This window comes from Falco punctatus (assembly GCF_963210335.1).
Source record: "Falco punctatus genome assembly, chromosome: Z".
Classification (NCBI taxonomy): Eukaryota; Metazoa; Chordata; class Aves; order Falconiformes; family Falconidae; genus Falco; species Falco punctatus.
Window position 1 is genome coordinate 4,560,517 of NC_137586.1, and position 17,263 is coordinate 4,577,779.

The 17,263-nt window shown below is 51.3% G+C and overlaps 1 protein-coding gene across 2 annotated transcripts in view; it reads right to left on the bottom strand.

The window, feature by feature from the left end:
• ARK2C (arkadia (RNF111) C-terminal like ring finger ubiquitin ligase 2C) overlaps positions 1 to 16,056 on the bottom strand; it is a 47,845-nt gene extending 31,789 nt beyond the window's left edge. The window contains exon 1 of one of the 2 annotated variants that reach the window (XM_080371664.1): positions 15,818 to 16,056. In XM_080371664.1, the coding sequence (XP_080227790.1) occupies positions 15,818 to 15,878 (61 nt within the window). In that variant the 5' untranslated portion in view covers positions 15,879 to 16,056. The remainder of the gene's footprint in view (positions 1 to 15,817) is intronic. The other variant, XM_080371665.1, reaches the window with a different exon arrangement.
• Positions 16,057 to 17,263: the final 1,207 nt, after the last annotated feature.

Genomic DNA, 17,263 nt, shown 5'->3' on the forward strand with positions numbered 1-17,263 from the left:
GCAATTGCATGGGAGAGCAATGAAGGTGTCCACCCCATCACCTTCCCAACCTCTTCCAGCATGGACCTGTGGCCAGTGCCTTACAACACCAGCCTGCCTCTGCAGTAAAGTGATATAGCTACTCCCACCCACAGGCAAAGGAAGACCTACAAAAACATCAGAAAACACTCTTCCTACTCTTTAGCACAACTAATCCAAAACCAAGGGTACAGCCAGCTCATGTCTCTACCAGGCCAGTACAAGCTGCAACTTCTTATAGAGCCTTAATTTACCCAAGTCCCCCTCGGGTATCAAGGTGAGGATGTTCTCCACCATGTAACACAGCAACGTGGAGAAGAAGCTGACTTGGGCTGCAGTCAGGAGCTGCCCTGCTGAAGCAAGGTGACAGTTTTAGTTGTGTGTGGCTACCCAAGGTCTAACCAGCTGCTCGCTCAAAGTATCATTTCAGAGATATTTTGAAAGTGTAATTGGGGTGAGGAAGAAGAGGAGGTGAGGATGAAGAGGATGAAATAGGACTTTAAGGCACTACCACAGCATAAGGAGCAGAGGGTTCAGGCTGTAAGCTGTTACGTCGTTATTGATGAGGCATTTGGGAGGTTTATAGCTCTTCTACTCTGTAAAATTCATCCTTCCTAAAGGCAAACATTTATTGCACTCAAGTACAAATAAGAGTTAAATACAGGGAGATCAGTTTAATAGCATAGTTATGCCTGTTAAAGTGACTGTAAAACCAACATCAAGGCATTTCACATTAATTCCCTCTCAGTGACTCCAGATCTGATTTGCTTCGACAAATCCCCTGCTATTGAGAAGTGTCCACAAGTCTCCATGGCCCTGTATCAGCTGGCTTTGCAAAAAGCCGCTGTCGAACTCAAAAAGTCAATGTTCAGCAGCTAACCAGGGAAACCACACCTATTGAACAGAGCAGCTAGATAAGGAAGTCATACAGTTAGTTGTCAGCAGCCAGGTTGTCCTCTAGACCATTATTTTTAAGCAGATTTCATAGAGGAGATGGAGCCCAAGTCACTCGTCTCACTGTTGTAGTGGGTGACCTTGGGAAAGTGCTTCTCCTTGGATTAGAACTGAGTAAAGTTAAAACCATTCTTTAAAAAAATATATTTTTTTAATATATATGTTTATGACACTTAAGAAAGAATTGACGTTATTTTTCAATCAAAAATCTCAGCTTTGTCATTTCTGTTTCATTTCTAAATCTAAATCTTTCCTGAAGAAAGCAGAGAGATCTGAGCAAGTTTTTAAGACTAAATACAATTCTTCAGACATCTCTTGTAACACATTTCCTCAACAGTAACCACAGAAAGGAGGATGAAAACCAGAAATCCACTTTTCCCCACCCACATTCACATTTTACCAGGAATTTTACCTATAAAGGAGCAGAATCATCTGCATTTTCCTTGTTCCCTGAATTTTTATATCCAGTGGTCTGTGAGATGGGCACTGCTGCATTGTGCAGATGGAGAAATGAAGGTGCAAGACCAAAAGCACTTACTTAACCTTAGGGAAGACCAGAGGGTCCAAGTGGGGATCTGTGGAGCTGGGGGTCAGCATGCTGTGCCCGCTGCCCACCTGGACCCACAAGTGCTGTTTGGGTAAGCAGGATATGTCCAGCACTTTGGGAAGAGCTGGTTTCTGCTCCAGGTGTTGGACACAGCCCAGCTTCTTGGCCTTGGACCGGCCCCATGGTGGTTTGGGATCTTCCTCATGCAGATGTGGCCAAGGAAGTGGATCTTCCTGCCCATGGAAAATCTCCTTGTTTGGAGGGGACAACCCCAGTGCAGAATGGAAGTGCTCAACACTGAATTTTCTGGCAGGGGAGAACACATCTTCACTCCTGTCCACACGGTCTGACTGCCCATCCAGCCCTAGGAGTGGGTGGACCCCCAGGGATTGCTGACCAGAGAGCAAGCACCACTGGCTGTCATCTCCATCCTTGAATATATCCCAGACTTGGTGGGGCAAGACCCCGAGACACTCAATAACCAAGCTCTGCCCTGATCAGGAGGCTGGACTGGAGACCTCCAGAGGTCCCTTCCCTCTGAATTACTCTGCAACTCTATCAGTCAGTGGAAGATGCTCTTTTGCTTCTCTTCCCCCCACCCCCCCACCCCCACCCCCTGCCTCTAAGAGCATCTTTTGGCACAGCTGGGTATGTGCCTCCACATTACAACTCTGAAAGCACCACCAACATGGAAAAAGTCTCCCCTACCCTTGCAAGGGGTGTGCTTGTAAGTGCACACACGCATGCACAGAGTGGTGCAGTGCACAGCACTTCTGCATCACAAGGAGTGCAGGTTTCATTCAAAGACTTGGATGAAAATAATCCTAGATGTGCGTTTCCCATTTATTTTGTCAGTTCACAGTGTAACTGAACCTTTAGAGAAAGCAGAGAACGATTACACGGTTTTTCACAGCACTAACTGCTGAATCCAGGAGAATACTTCTGCCTGAGTTGAAATAACACAGCAGGAATAACACTAACCCATGTAACGTCCGTTGGATGGTGGCTCTGGCAGATATCAAGTAGAAGAGAGAAAAGCAGCAATTACAAAGGTGTATTTCAGATTCAACTCGGCTCTTGGGGGAGGGAAAAAAAACCAAAAAATAACTGCATCTGTTCAAGCCGCAAAATCTGTTGACTCCTCAGAGCTCCCAGTTACAAACAGAAAGGAATTAGAATTGGGATCTGAACTTCTCAGTGATGTTAATTAAAGCCTGGCGCCTCTGGAACACCAGCAGAGCTGCACGTGGCATTTCTAAGATTTCTCTCGTGCTTTTGAGAAAAATGCTCTACAAAGCATCCGACAGTGTTCCTCCATTCAGAAGAAGCATTTTGACCAAGCAAACCCAACCAAGCTGTGTTAGAAGGTGCTGGCTGGCTCAGAAGTTGTCCAAGATTTGGCAGATCTGCAAATATCTAGCCCAAAAGAGATGCCTGCAGACCCTCACAGGGAAAGCTGGATGGGCTAAATCCCAATCCCTGACATTTTACAGTGGGATCATTCTTACTTTTTAGAGAAACAACAGCTGTATGTATGGCAAACTGGATGGCAAAATCCCACACCCCCCCAGGACCCCTGGGCTGAGGTCATTCACTTTTCTGCTCTGATGGAGTACATGGATTCCTGCTCTCTGTGTTTTGGGGTAGCAGCACAGTGGTGTAAAGCCCCACGAGCATCAACCTGCTCATAGTTTTAAATGCAGAGATGCCCCAGTATTACAGGTGCAGCCTGAGTTACCACACGCCCGAATTTTCTCGTGACAAGTGGTGGCTCGTTCAACCAGAGCGCCCAGCCCTTCAGAGCAGCTCAGCTTGCTCAGCAAAGGTCTCTTCTCTCTTAATAGTGTGAAAACCAGTCAAGAACCACCCCTAGCTCCTGCCCAGCTTGGATGTGGTGGAGACCCACAGTTCTCCTACCCATTATCAAGCCACACTGACAAGAACCCACAGCCCATGGTGTGGGATCTCTCTCTGTGTTGCTGCTTTTTCTTGACTTCCTGGTCCATCACCCGCTGCCCCCAGATCCTTCTGGGCTTCCTGCTGCATGTCGCCATCCCTTCTCCACCATCATCCAGAACTTCCACACCAGAACTCAGCTAAAAACTCTCCCACAGATGTAAGTTTGCCAGGAATTTTAAGCCTTGCTCTTTGGAGAAAGCAGGATACCAGGGGTGAAAGTTATCTTTCTCACCATGGAATGCAGTATGCACGTGGACATGCAGAGAAAGCAACTCCTACAGCTTACGGATTGTGCCACAGCCAACCCCAAACCCCAGGAGATGCAAGGAACAGACCCCTCATGGCAGGCATCAATAAGAACAAACCACCTTTTCATTGGTTTTTTGGTGTCTGAACTTTGGCAAACACTTTGCATTTTCATGTTACTGTTGTGCACTGGGCTTCTATCCCTTTTTCCTATTTTTTTTTTAAATCAAAAGTCTCATTATATTTGTTGGCTTTCTCAAAACTCCAGCTCCCCAGCATGAGACAAAAGTGTTTGTGTCACAGCATCACTAGAAATGGGCTTGTTCTTTACACTGAAAAAAATACCCAAAACCCAAAAGCAAGCAGAGGCTGGGTCTGTTCATGGGCTGGAGAGGAGCGTTTCGGCTCGGGGACAGAGTTCCAGCTCTGCACATCCACCCATTCCATTAAACTTACCTCCAACAAGTTGTGCTCAGAGAGGACTCCCCAAAGCCCTCTGCAGAAGCAGCAGCTCCAAGCAGGGTCAGTTGTTGGGTGCCCTGGTCCATCTCTCCTCCCCCACACCATCCACCTGCCCAGCCCTGGCTCACAGGAGGGTCCCAGCACCCCTTTGATGCCCTTTGGCTCTCACATTGGCCTGGATGTCACCTCCCCCACCAAGGGATGCTGCCAGTGAGTTGGGTTTCTGCAAAGCACATCCATCCTCCCGTTTCCCATTTGAATTGCAGGAAATTGGGAAGGGGCCCTTGCTGCCTCCCCATTCCCATCACGGGGCCAGAAAGCCGGGACCAGTTGTGCTGGTGCACCAAAACCGGGAGGTGGGGAGAGCCGCAGGAGGTCCAGGGAGCCAGAGGATGGGTCTAAGCCTGGGTCTGCCAGCATCAAAGTCAGCCCAGGCAGAAAAAACCTCCTCTCATTGCTTGGTTTCTGGTAGGAAAAGGTTCAATGAGAGACGCTGGGCTGTGGATAAGGAATCCTAGGACAAGGACAGGGGTTCCCACACAGTTCGGGTGCATGTAAGCCAGCAGAACATATCCCCAAACCTGCTATCAGCTTCCTGGATGTTTCCGAGGTCTGGCACTTGATTTCATTAACGGGACTCAAACCTGCTTGTTATGGGAAGACCAGAGTCACGCTGGACACCTAACGAACACGCTTTGGCTTCCCTAACAGCAGCCCAACTCCTTTCAGGAGGAACTGCCTTCTGCCCAAGGGACAGGGAGGGGAGCTACCTTGCCTCCCTTCCCCTTGGACCATGTCCTATTTTTCTAAGCTTCTAACTACCTCCTGGCAATATTTTCCTTCCCAAGGGCACCTCTTCACCCTATAGAAGGAGCACCTGGATGGCATCACATGCCATCTGGATCTGGCACTACAGGACTGTGGCTGCAAGTCCTGTTCGAGACCTCAGCTCTCATTTTCATTTGGGAAAATGTCTTTGGTCCTCACAATCCTGGAAACCCACCCTTGTTGCCAATAGAGGCGAGGGGGAGAGGCAGGGGCTGACATGACCTCCCTCGTTTTATAAAAGGCCAACGATATTTTGCAACCTTCTGCCCTGGGAACACAGTCTGCTTCTCCAAGACTCTTCTCAGGCACGAAAGCACTTTCTGTTGATTAAATAAATTCAACTTCTGCACACACTGAGGTCACAACATGGTTTCACAGTACAAGAACACAGAGGGCTGGGGCAGCCTGTTCCTGATCATTGCATGATTTCCAAATGAGTAGGAAACAACGAATCCATCTCTCAGATATGAAAAATAACCCCTATGTCTAGGTGAAACGTTTCTGTATGAAAAACCCAACTAAAAGATCATGATGAATTGGTTTTATTCCCTGCATCCAGTTGATGCTGTTTCATTTTCTGCCATAAGACAGGATTTCACTCCGAGGTTGTGGCCTATTTCATTTCACTTCAAATGAGACACTTAAAAGACATTCCCCCCCCACCCCCACCCCGTTTTGGTGAAAAACTCAAAGACTATATAAAACCAGGGAAATAAATTTTCAGCCAGTGAACTGGAAAATAGTCATCACCATCAAAACCAGGTATCTGTGTTTTCACATAGCTCTAGTCCCTGGCAGCTAAGGTCGGGAGGAGTGCCACCAGCTGAGCTGCTGGTCCACCACCCAACAATCAGCCATGCACACCCCCCGCGGCCACCAGGACACGACAGCCCTTGCTGCGGGGCCCAGTTCCTGGGCAATACTGTGTGTTTAGCTCGCAGCTTCATGGGCCAGCCTCAGAGACAACAGCCCGGCCACGGCCAGTTAATTTAGTGCAGGAACGAGTCACGCAGAGAGCCAAGAAAGAGACTGAAGATGGACGACGGGTTTTGCTGCTGCTTTCATAAAAGCAGGGAAGTACAGAATCGTGAGGTTGGCAAAGGCCTTTAAGGTCATCAAGTCCAACCATGAAACCAGCGCTGCCAAGTCCGTCACTAAACCATGTCCCCAAGCATCTCCATTTTAAATCCCCCCAGGGCGGGTGCCGCCAGCCCCCCGGGCAGCCTGTGCCAGCCTTGGCCACCCTTTCCGTGAGGGGATTTTCCCTCATTCCCAGCCGAACCCTCCCCCGGCACAACGTGAGGCCGTTCCCTCTCGTCCTGTCGCCTGTTCCCTGGGAGAAGAGCCCGACCCCCCTGGCTCCAGCCCCTCTCAGGGGGTTGCAGGGAGCCAGAAGGTCTCCCCTCAGCCCCCCCTCTCCAGGCTGACCCCCCAGCTCCCCCAGCCGCTCCCCACAGCACTTGTGCCCCAGCCCCTTCCCCAGCCCCCTGCCCGGCTCTGGACACGCTCCAGCCCCTCAGGCTCTGTCTGGGAGCGAGGGGCCCAGAGCCCACCGCGCCATTCCAGGGGCGGCCTCCCCAGTGCCGAGGGCAGGGGGACGGGCACTGCCCTGCTCCCGCTGGCCACAGCACTGCTGGCACCAGCCAGGGTGCTGCTGGCCTCCTGGGCCACCTGGGCACACGGGGGGCTTGTGTTCAACCCAAACTGACCCAAGGGATATTCCACACTGTATGAAGTCTGCTCAGCAGTAAAAGCTAATAGAAAGGAGGAGGGTGCATGCGTTATGATGACCTTTGTTTTCTAGAGCAACCACTACAGGTACAGAAGCCCTGCTTCGCAGGAACCAACTGGACATTGCCTACTGATGGGAAGTAGAGAATACATCTTTTATTTTCCTTTGCTTCACTAACCTGCCTTTATCTTGACTCATGAGTGCTTTTCCATCCTATTTTCTCCCCCTCTGTCCAGCTGATGAGGGGAGCAACCAAGTGGCTTGGTGGGCACCTGGCAGCCAGCCAAGGTCAACCCACTACAGGATGATACTGAAGTTTCCCACTCAAGCCAATGAGGGCTGAGCAAAACCAGTTCATTAGTGCTTTTGGTAGAAGACAGATAAGATTTTCTCCATTCAGCCTCACAAAGAGCTGCCTGCAGCCCATTGATCTTGAAGGAGGCTGTGCCTGAAGGAGCAGTTTATGGAGTGAGTTTTGCTCTGTCAATGGGGTTTGCCGGTGACCAGTGTGGGAGGGGACCCTTTTTAATAAGGGTGCATGCAACCGAGAAATTTGTTATTAAAAAAAAAAAAAAAAAAAAAAGGCTCATAACCCCAAGCCCACTCATGTCATGCTATCTTGGTGCAGGAAACCTCCTCAGTCCTTGCCTCAGTCCCTGGAGATTTGCGGGATATCAGAAACAGTGGCTGGACAAAATAAGGCTTCTCCCAACACACTGATTGCTCCCAACATCTATAAAGCCTCATTGTGATGGACCAGTGCCTGGGGATGCTACATCCCATCCATTTTCAGTTCAACCCTGCTCTTTTCCAAACGTTTTGAGCAAATATGTTGAGGGTTTTTTCCTTCATTTTCATGCCTTAGACACTCATCTCCAGACCCTACCAACACCCTCATCTCTCATCATGGAGAACACAGACCAAAGATGCTTCAAACACTCCCAGTCCCTTCCAGGTCCTAGTGTTGAGGGAACTTCTTAATTTCAATTAGCCATTCATGCAGTAAACCCCCCCAAGGAGGGGGCAAGCTGTCAGGATCCGACCCTCCAGGGCTTCCCACCGTGGTGATGCAAAACCAGGCACGCCGGCAACAAGATGTTTATAGCCCAATGATTCATAATACTGCAGAGTTTGCAGGAAATGTAACACCATTCATGATTAAGAAACGCTCTTGTTTTCTGCTAAATATATAAAATAATCGCTCATCCCCTGAGAACCAGATGCAAATTATACATAGTACTAGCCTCATATGCCAACCGCTATAATTCCGGTGCAGCATGAAGCCGTTTCCCAGGGCTCTAGAAGTCCCTTAATCTGCCTTTTGACGTCAAATGATAAATTTCTTGCCTGGGATCATTAACAGGATGACTAATGAAAGCTGATAAGTGAATTTATAAATGAAATTAAAGATATTAATATTAAAGGCCAGGCTACAAGAAAGAGAAACGTGGATTTAGCAAACCACAACAAGAAGCCCAGTAATCTGCATGAGATTTGGAGCTTCTTTCCTGCTGGGTAAATCAGAGATGTGCTATTTTTCATCTGGAGGTTGTAGAAACAGCCAGGCTTGACAGACACCTCTCCTGAAGCATCAGCACCTCCACTACTTTCAGATGCTACCCGAGATTTAAAAAGCTCCTGTTTGAGTTTGCCAGCAAATGCCACGCCAGGGCTGAAAACACGCTGGTGGTCCTGCAAAGATAACCACACCACCGAGCCCACATGCAGACAAAATACCTTCAGTCTGTGGTCAGTTTGCTGACAATTACTTTTTTTTAAAAAAAAAAAAACAAACAAAACAACACACCTCACCTCAAACTAGATTCTTATCTTACTCATCCCAGTATAAATGCCAAGCAACTCTTTTAAAAGCTGAGGACTTATTTTGGATTCATGCACAGATAAACAAGTTCAGGCCTTTGCAGCTTGGTGCCTCATGCCAGGTCCAGGCAGCTTCACCATGAACCCACCGCTCGTTTCTGACACCAGCTGCTCCTCACTGAGGTTTGGGCTTACAGGAGAGTCTATTTACATCTCAGCTCCCACCAGCTGATGTTGATCAGCCTTGAGTGGACCAGAAGAACACCCTCCACTGCCTCAGGTAGCACAGGCGAATGAGACCTTACCCAATGCTGCAGGGCTGTGTGCGAACAGGCACCTCTTCTGCTATTAAAAAAAAAAAAAAAGGAGAAAATTCCTTTTGCCTGTAGATGCCCAGTTTTCAAGCAGACGTGTTATGGAAACAGGTTGGTTGGGCAAGTGCTCATGAGTGGTGCTTCCTCACGTACCCACAGCTTTCAAAAAAACCAAGATCCCTTTGGGTATGTCAGTACCTTGACTTAGCAGTGTGACTGAAGGAAAAGTGAGATGCCACCAGGAGTGTAAGAAAGCCCAGGTGCACAGCACTAAGCACCACCGGGCAGGGCTCGTTTGCTACAGGGTTGTTTCCCAATCCCACCCTCCACTGGAGGAGCCTGGCGTGGGGCAGCCACAGCGTGACAGATGCCCAGGGGACCTCGTGTTTCTGAATATCATTCAGAGACCCTCGCAAGCCTGAAGAAAAAGATGAGAGAAGGTTTTCAGAGCAGCTTCTAACTCCGCCCCAGGGTTGAGTGCCTGACTACGTGGCCTGGTGGGCTGTCCAGTTCCACCAGAGACCTGCTCAAGGTCCCTGCAAAGAAGTCCCAGAAGGTATCCATGGCCTGGCTTTCTCCTCAGTTAGGGGAAATGGGTGCTCCTTGTACCATTTGGGGAAGAAGGTGGAGGAGCAAAGCATGGTAACAGCTCCACAGCACCACTTGAGCTCCCCAGGGAAAACCAGCAATGGCTGGTGGCTCCATCTAAGCTGACCCACACCTCAGGGTGTCAGCTCCAGGCAGGGAAGCTGCTGCAAGTGGCCAGGAGTGGAGGGATGCAGTATGAGACACAGAGATGTCCAGGTCCTTCTCCAAGCTACCGAAATCCCCATCCAAACATCTCCCTGCAGGCATGTCCTCCCTTGGAAAGGTCCCAGCCCGTGGGTACCAAGCTGCCCCTTATTGCCTCTCCCCATAACCTGCGTCTTCACTGCTTCCAGCACCTGCTTTGCTTCTGACCCTGCTGGGTTGAGTCTCTCAAACCAAAACAATAATGTTCATTAAAGAGCTACAAGCCATACACATGCGACTTTCCTGCAGGCACATTTTACAGCCTTTAAAGGGAGGGAGAGAAAACAGCAGTGGTTAAGGACACTTACCAAGAGGGATCCACAACAGCACGCGCCAACCAGCCCAGCCCAGCCGGGGCTGGGAAATGTAAAGGACCAGCAGGCAGGAAAATGGGTGAGAAAAGGTCCTGGGAGACTGCAAAAGTGAGCAAGAGGAGGAGCAGAAAGGGTTAAGCAAAGGTGGTGGGGAGGCATGGAGCAGGCATGGGTTTGCTTTCCCTTCCTTCTGGCTGCTGCCAGCTCTCCGGTCCCTGACGCTCTTGCTCTAGCTGAAAAGTGATTCGAGGCTTTTTTATTTTACAGGGAGAATTTAGCCATTCCCAAAAGACCCAGTTTTCGCCCCAGGAAGGTTTAGGACCACGCAAGGATTTAACTGGGGGGATCTCCCATGGGGTCCTGTGCTGAGCTGCTCAGGAAACCACAACCCTTCTGCCAAACCTGACTGCAGACCAACCCACTCCGTCTCCCAGAATTGAATCCAAAACCATTGGAAATTTATCGTTTTCCCCACTGGACGTCAGCCCCCCCTCTCAGTGCCCAGCTGCAGGTCCCTGCCCTGGCCCTGCTGCAGCCACACATCACCCTTCCCCTTCCCAATCCACCATGTGGGTTGGAAAACCTCCCGAGTGTCGTAGCCGGAGTTTTGAGCACCAAGTTTGCCGTAAACAGCAGTGTGAAGCTCTATTTGTCTACTACCCTTTGATCAAAAAGCCTTGTCTTAGTGCCTGACTCCAGGCGCTGCAGGTTTTATGCAGAAACACCCAAGTACCATGAGAAGTCCAAGAGTCATAAAATTTGGCCATGCCATCACACTTTTCCTCATTGCCAAACCAACTTGGGTCTTGGAGGTTGCAGGTATTGGAGATGATCTAGATGTAGAAGACCTTTTGCAAAGCCTCCTCTCGCATTTCTGTCACGTTTATTTAATGCTTCCCAAAATGAGGGCTCCCATGCTAAGGGTGGGAAAGGCTTTTCTCTGCTGAGCTGCTGCAGCATCTGTCTATCCCCTTTTGAACATCCCTAGAGGCAGGGACTTTCCAGCTCTGGCACAGGACAGCCCCAGCACACGGTTTGGGTTTGAACCAGCACGTAAATGGGCAGGAGGGGATGCCCGTGCCCTCGCTACCCAGCATCGCGCCCCGCAGAGCCCCCAAGAAAGCCATCTCCACCTCTCCTTCCAGCCCTGCACCTCCAGCGGTTGCAACCATCTTCCGTCTGGTCAGTGGAGAGGGATGAGCCGATCTTGCATGTCCCGGGTGCTCCCCGTGGCACTTGGTGGGTGGGGGTTCTCCTACAGGTTTGGGAGGACCATGCCCACAGCTCCCATGCCTGCCCCAGCAGTGCTCCATCCTCCCCTTTCAGCTAACGAGGTGCTCCCCAAATTATAGGCAGGGTTTAAAACAACAACAAAATAAGGAAGCTCAGACTTACTCTAGGACAGTCCTTCCAGGAGGTTCACGGAGGAGGACTCTGCGCAAGACAGGCGCCTCGGCGAGGACCGAGGCCAGAGGCGGTTACGGTAGCATCCCGGCACCTATGGATCTTGCCCCCTGGCTTTGGCACCCCACACTCTGTCCGGGACTCACCAAGCGATGCCAGACTGTGTCCCTGCTGCGCCCCACCGCCTCATCCCCCCCAGCTGGAGCAGCTCCCGGGTTTTGTGGTAAACACTCCCCCAAGACCCCCTGCCCCAGCATTGCTGCTGCATTTGCATTCTCACTTGGGCACCAACTCACCGGTTCTTAAATAACAAACTTCCACGGGGCCAGATCCGCACACAGCGAGGTAAATCCAGATCAGCTCTCATTAGACTTTGCTGATAATTCCCAATATGAGCAAAATGTGACGGCTATTTGTTTATCTTTTCCTTAAAAATGATGGAAATTGTGACACTGCCCCAAAATCCCCGTGTGAGAGACAGATCGGTCCAGCTCCCGTTCGGCATCGTTAAATGCACGCAGATATGTGTAAGACCTTTACACAACCCTTATACAAATGAATCTCAGAGCCTGTTTTGTCCATGTTTGGGATTATCTGCCTCCCTGTTATTGAAAGAAGTTATTTAAAGCAGCCCAGGAAGACAGGTTGGTGCTGGAGAGATGTATAGGCTTTATAGAAACCACTGCATGTGCCTCCACACCCACAGCAGCACCACCAGCACGTGACTCGTCTTGGATTTCCTCAGCCCGCGATGCTAAAATAAAAAAAGATTATTTTCTTTGTACCAGGTGGCTTTTCAAGACTCAGGAGTGTCAAAGGAATTAAGTCATTAAATTGCGGATGCGTTTTTGATGGATTATGAGCTATGAAAGCCTGGTGGTTACTAGCTAATAAGGCTGGGAGGTTGATGGGGGTAGGGGGGTGGGGGTAATGTTTCCTGATGTAAGAATGTGTTTCTAACAAGACAGGTCAAAATACGATGCAGATGATAAATCGCTTAGTACGAGTTGCCATTAACCCAGCAGTTTTCCGTATTATTAGATTACCAGGGTACCCTCAGAGTATATTGAACAAACAGTTTTGCTCTGTATTAGCGCTAATTTGCAGAATAAGATGGGGGGGTTATCATGCTCGCTGCAGTGAATCCGCCACTCCAAACAAAGGGGCAGCTGCCGGCAGGTGTAGCGCGAGGTACATTTCGGAGGGGACTGGGTTTATCCATGTCGGGGTTTCAGGGTAGGGTTTCGGGGAATGGAGAAGGGGAGGGATTTCATTTTTTCCCACATCATAACCCAAATCTCATTGTCTCACGTGTGTGTGGGGGGGTTGAATTATTAAAAAAAATAAATTAAAAAAAAAAAAGGAAAGGAGGGAGGGGATAATAAAAAAATCATCACATTGGAAAATGATCAGCCCCAACAGGCATGCATGTCTCCCTTCATGCAAGCGAGAAGCACAGCCTCCCTCCTCGGGATGCGTACGGGGACATGTGTCACGCACGGAGCTCAGCGCTGGCCCGGGGCGAGGATGGAGCGAGAACAAAGGGCCACAGCATACACTACATCCAGGGGGGAGCAGGGGGGGCAACCTGCTTGTGCTCATACAAGGTGGGGGGGACAGGATGGCCAAACAGTCATCAAGATACACGGAAAAGGAAATATGGAGAAGGAAATCATAAATAAATGTTTCAAAAAAACAACCAAACTCAGGATCAAGCTAGGAGGGAGGTGGACAGGCACGGCCTTGCAAAATGATGCGTCTCTTCGAGGGATGCTGGGGTGAGGCAGGGCGGGTTGCTGGAGCCACTTGCTTTTGTTTTGTTTGCTAGCGGCTCCTCTTGAAATTTTAGCGGTGGGGAACCGACCTGCTGAATTTGTCTTCCTCTCATTAAAGACAAATAACCAATCCTGTGCCTCCCCCGCTCCTGTGGAAATGCAATTAAAGACAAGATGCTCCCCCCTCCCCAGCCCTATCTTCTGTTTTTGGGAGCCCTGACTTCCCTCAGTTTCTTGTGGAACCCCAAGCCAAAACTGGGGAGGTTTTAAAACAGGACCATTTTGCAGACCTGGGAAAGGAGGTCTGGCACAGGAACAAGGAGAGGTGACCGGTATTATTATTGCCTTGCAGCCACAGCAAAACTGCTCACTGACCGCAATTGGGTTGTCCATTCCTCCCTGCTTCCAATATTTTAAGGTTCCCAGTGACTTTCTCCCAACCCCCCAGTTTGCTTTTTTTGACCAAATCGGGTTATTCAGAAGATGGTGGGCCTGGAGGCTTCAAGCATGAAAATGTAGTTACAACATTAGCAGCTGGGACGGTTTTACGAGCCCTGCCTTACAGGGGTCTAGTGAAGATATTTATAGCATGCCAGTCGCCGCGGGACCAAGGCACAGCAACTTCTCGCCTAGCAGATGGTGGGCAGGGTGCTCACATATATGCATATGTTTAAATATACAGCTAATAGGTTAGACGGATTTTTTTTTTTCCTCCAGGTTCATTTACCTCTTGTTAATCAGGTGTTTTTGGGAAAAAAAAAAAAAAAAAAAAAGGATAGCTCCCCCCCATTCATCTGGAGGTCATCCCTTTCGTTTTAGTATCAGTCTGGTAAGGAGTGTGTAATGTTGTAACTAGAATGAAATAAGCAGCAGACCCTTCATCAAATATCAGGGTTGTTTGTTTTGGTTTTTTTGTTGGTTTTTTTGTTGTTTTTTTTTTTGGGGGGGGGTGGTTAATAACGAGGGCTTGGATTTATACACCTTTTTCTTTTTGCTGTTCTGCAGTAAAACAGAATTCTGCATCGGCACAACAGTAATACGGACTGTGCGTCTAGGGAGTATGGACACACAGACTAATGCTGAGAGTAGATATGGGATAGGAGGAATAAAAAGAAAAAAAAACCATATTAAAAAGCCCCCATATCTGCACTACTGGGAAAAAAATCCACTCACTCAAACCTCACGATGGGGGAAAGCAAGGAAAAAATCTAAACAGCAGGATACGACAATAAATGGGAAAACAGCAATAGAAAAAGCACACTAGGTTAATATAGGAAAACTAGTTTCTTTATTGAGAGATTGTATATTAGTATTAGTGGAATTGTGTGTAACAATGTCATCATGCACACAATACAAAAAGGCAAGGCCCACCATGCTATGGAAGGGCAACAGAACAAAAGCAGCGTACACTGAGCAGATGTATAGGCTACAGCACATTACATTTCAGCAGGGTATGTCTCTACAGAGAGATTTACATCAGAAACTAGGTAATGTAAAAAAATACAGACCATGCTTTAGTTTTAGTACAAGAAAAAGGTGGAGATACACAACCAAAGGATATTCGATACAGAAAATTACCCACAAAATAAGAACAGGAAGTAATTTAGCACAGCAGAAAAAAATGTTATCCCTGTTTAATGGAAAACCATTTTGCCAGTCGTTTCTTTTCACAATCAGAATTTAAGGGTGTGGGGGGGGTGTTGGCCACATCGGAGGTGTGCTAATGGGATGGGACACTTGTGGCTGACGGGGCCGGGGGGATGGCACGTGGGGCCGGCTGGGTGAGCGGCTGGGTGGGCGCGGGGCCAGCTGTCAGCAGCGGTGTCACCACTGCCGGGACTGGGATGCTGCACCCCACTGCGGGTGGCTCTCGCCAGCACGCTCTGGGGGTGGTGTGTGTGTGTGTGTGTGTGTGTGGTATTTTAGCCCCTGTTGAGCCACAGCTCTTACTCTCCACCTCTTTTCCAATTATATCATTGGAATTAAGGCCGGTTGCTGGATTTCCCCTCCTCAATTTGATTTTTTTTTGGGGGGGGGAGGGGGGGGAGAGGGGTGTTGCCCGTAATTTGGGGGCGTCTGGCCCGCTCGAAGTCCCCCAGGAGACTCTGCGCCCAACGACCACAGCAAAATGAATCCACTTAACAGGAATTTACAGTGCAATGTACTCAGCTAAACAGGATGAAGGTACAAAAATGGCTGTTATCGTCTACAGCTACGCTGAAATGGCCTGGTGGCTAGGCTACACGGCGAGACGGGGGGGGAGTGGGGGGTAAATTAAAAAATAAAAATAAAGATTAAAAACTAAAAAAAGGCAAATGGATCTACCGAAGCACGGGCTTGGGGGTGCGGGCGGGAGCTGGGCAAGGGGGGACCGGGACCCCCACAGCGGGTACTGCTGGGGGGGGGGGTGGGGTGGCGCGGAGCCCTGCGCGCCTGCAGAGCGAGGCGGGCTCGCCCCAACCGCCCACCTGAGCGCACGGCGAGACCGCGGGGAGGGCCGGGGGGCGGCGCCCTCCTCAACCGCGGTCGGGGCACCCGCGGCCCGGGCCGAGCCCTCCGCCCGCCCACACAGCAACCCCGCCACCCCCCCCTCCCTCAGCGCGGAGCGGCCCCGGGACGCGAACCCGCGGTCCCCGCGCACGGCGCGGTACCTCTGTTGCGCACGGAGCCGAAGACGGGCAGCACCAGGTAGCCGACGTGCACCAGGACCATGCTGCGGCCTTTGTGGCGCGGCGCGGCGTGGCCCGGCCCGGTCCCGCCGGCCCCTCCGACGCGGCGGCGAGTGGCGGCCGCCCGCTCCGCCGGCACACAAAGGCGCCCGCCGCCAATGGCAGAGCGCCGGCGGCCCGAGGCCCCGCCCCTCCTCCGCTCGGCCCCGCCCCTCTGCCCGCCCTGCCGGCCAATAGAAAACTACGGGAGGGCGGAGGGGGCGGGCCGGGCGCGAGCCCGCGTCGGGCGCGCGGGCGCGCGGTGGGGAGGGGGAGCAGGGGCGGGCGTGCACGCGCAGCTACGCGCGCGTATGGACGGGCGCACACGTGCCCGAGGGAACACATGCTGTGTGCGCGCGCGCGGCACGCGGGGACACGGTGCGTGGGCGCTGGCGCACGTGCACGGAGGGACGTGTGCACACCGGCGCGCGTGCGTCGGCACGCGGGCACGCGTCGGCATGCAGGTGCGGGTGCGCGCGCAGGCACGTGGGCACGATGCATGGGCACCGGCACACGTGCGCAGATGCACACACGCGGGCACACGCGCGCAGGCAGGCACAGGCACACACAGATGCAGACAGATGTGCACACACGCATGCATGTCAGTGTGCCTGCACACGCCCACGGGCATACAGCTGCACAGGCACACTCAGGCACATGGAGAGGGTGTACGGGCACTGGCACACGTGCACAAAGGCACATGCATACTCGGGCACATGCATGCAGGTCAGCATACGTGCATGTCAACACACATACACACAGGCATGTGGGCGCAATGTATGGGCACTGGCACAGGTGCACAACTGTGCACGCATAGTCAGGCACATGCATGCGGGTCAGCATGCACGCAGGCACATGCACACGCCACATACCCACAGCCCCACACACACATGCAACCGCAGAGGCACGCGTGCACGCACACATCCATGCAAACCGGTGCGCAGCTGCACATATTCCCATGGAAAACCTGGGTGTGTGTCCCCTCCCCAGCCAGTGCTGTGCCCTGCCTGCAGCACATGCGGCAAACACACGTGGGGCCGGGCCCAAGGCAGGGGTCACACCGGATCGCGTGGGGGGCTCATCCCCCTCCCCACGGGTGACACGCTGACCTGTTGTGCTGACACCCCAGTCACCGCCAGAACTTCTTCGCTGGGACATCACTGACCTCAAATGGCTGAGCCCGCAGGGATGCAGAGAGCGCCTGGAGACCCCCCAGGCTCGGAGCCACCCTCCTGGTGGGGCAAAGAACCCGTGTGGCACAAAGGACAATCCCCCCCACCCCCAAACCCCCCAACCGGCAGCTCATCCCTATTTACTTCCAACTACAGCAACAAAACCGGGAAAGAACCCGTCACACCGGAGGGGGTCCTGCCAGGGCGCTGGGGCCTG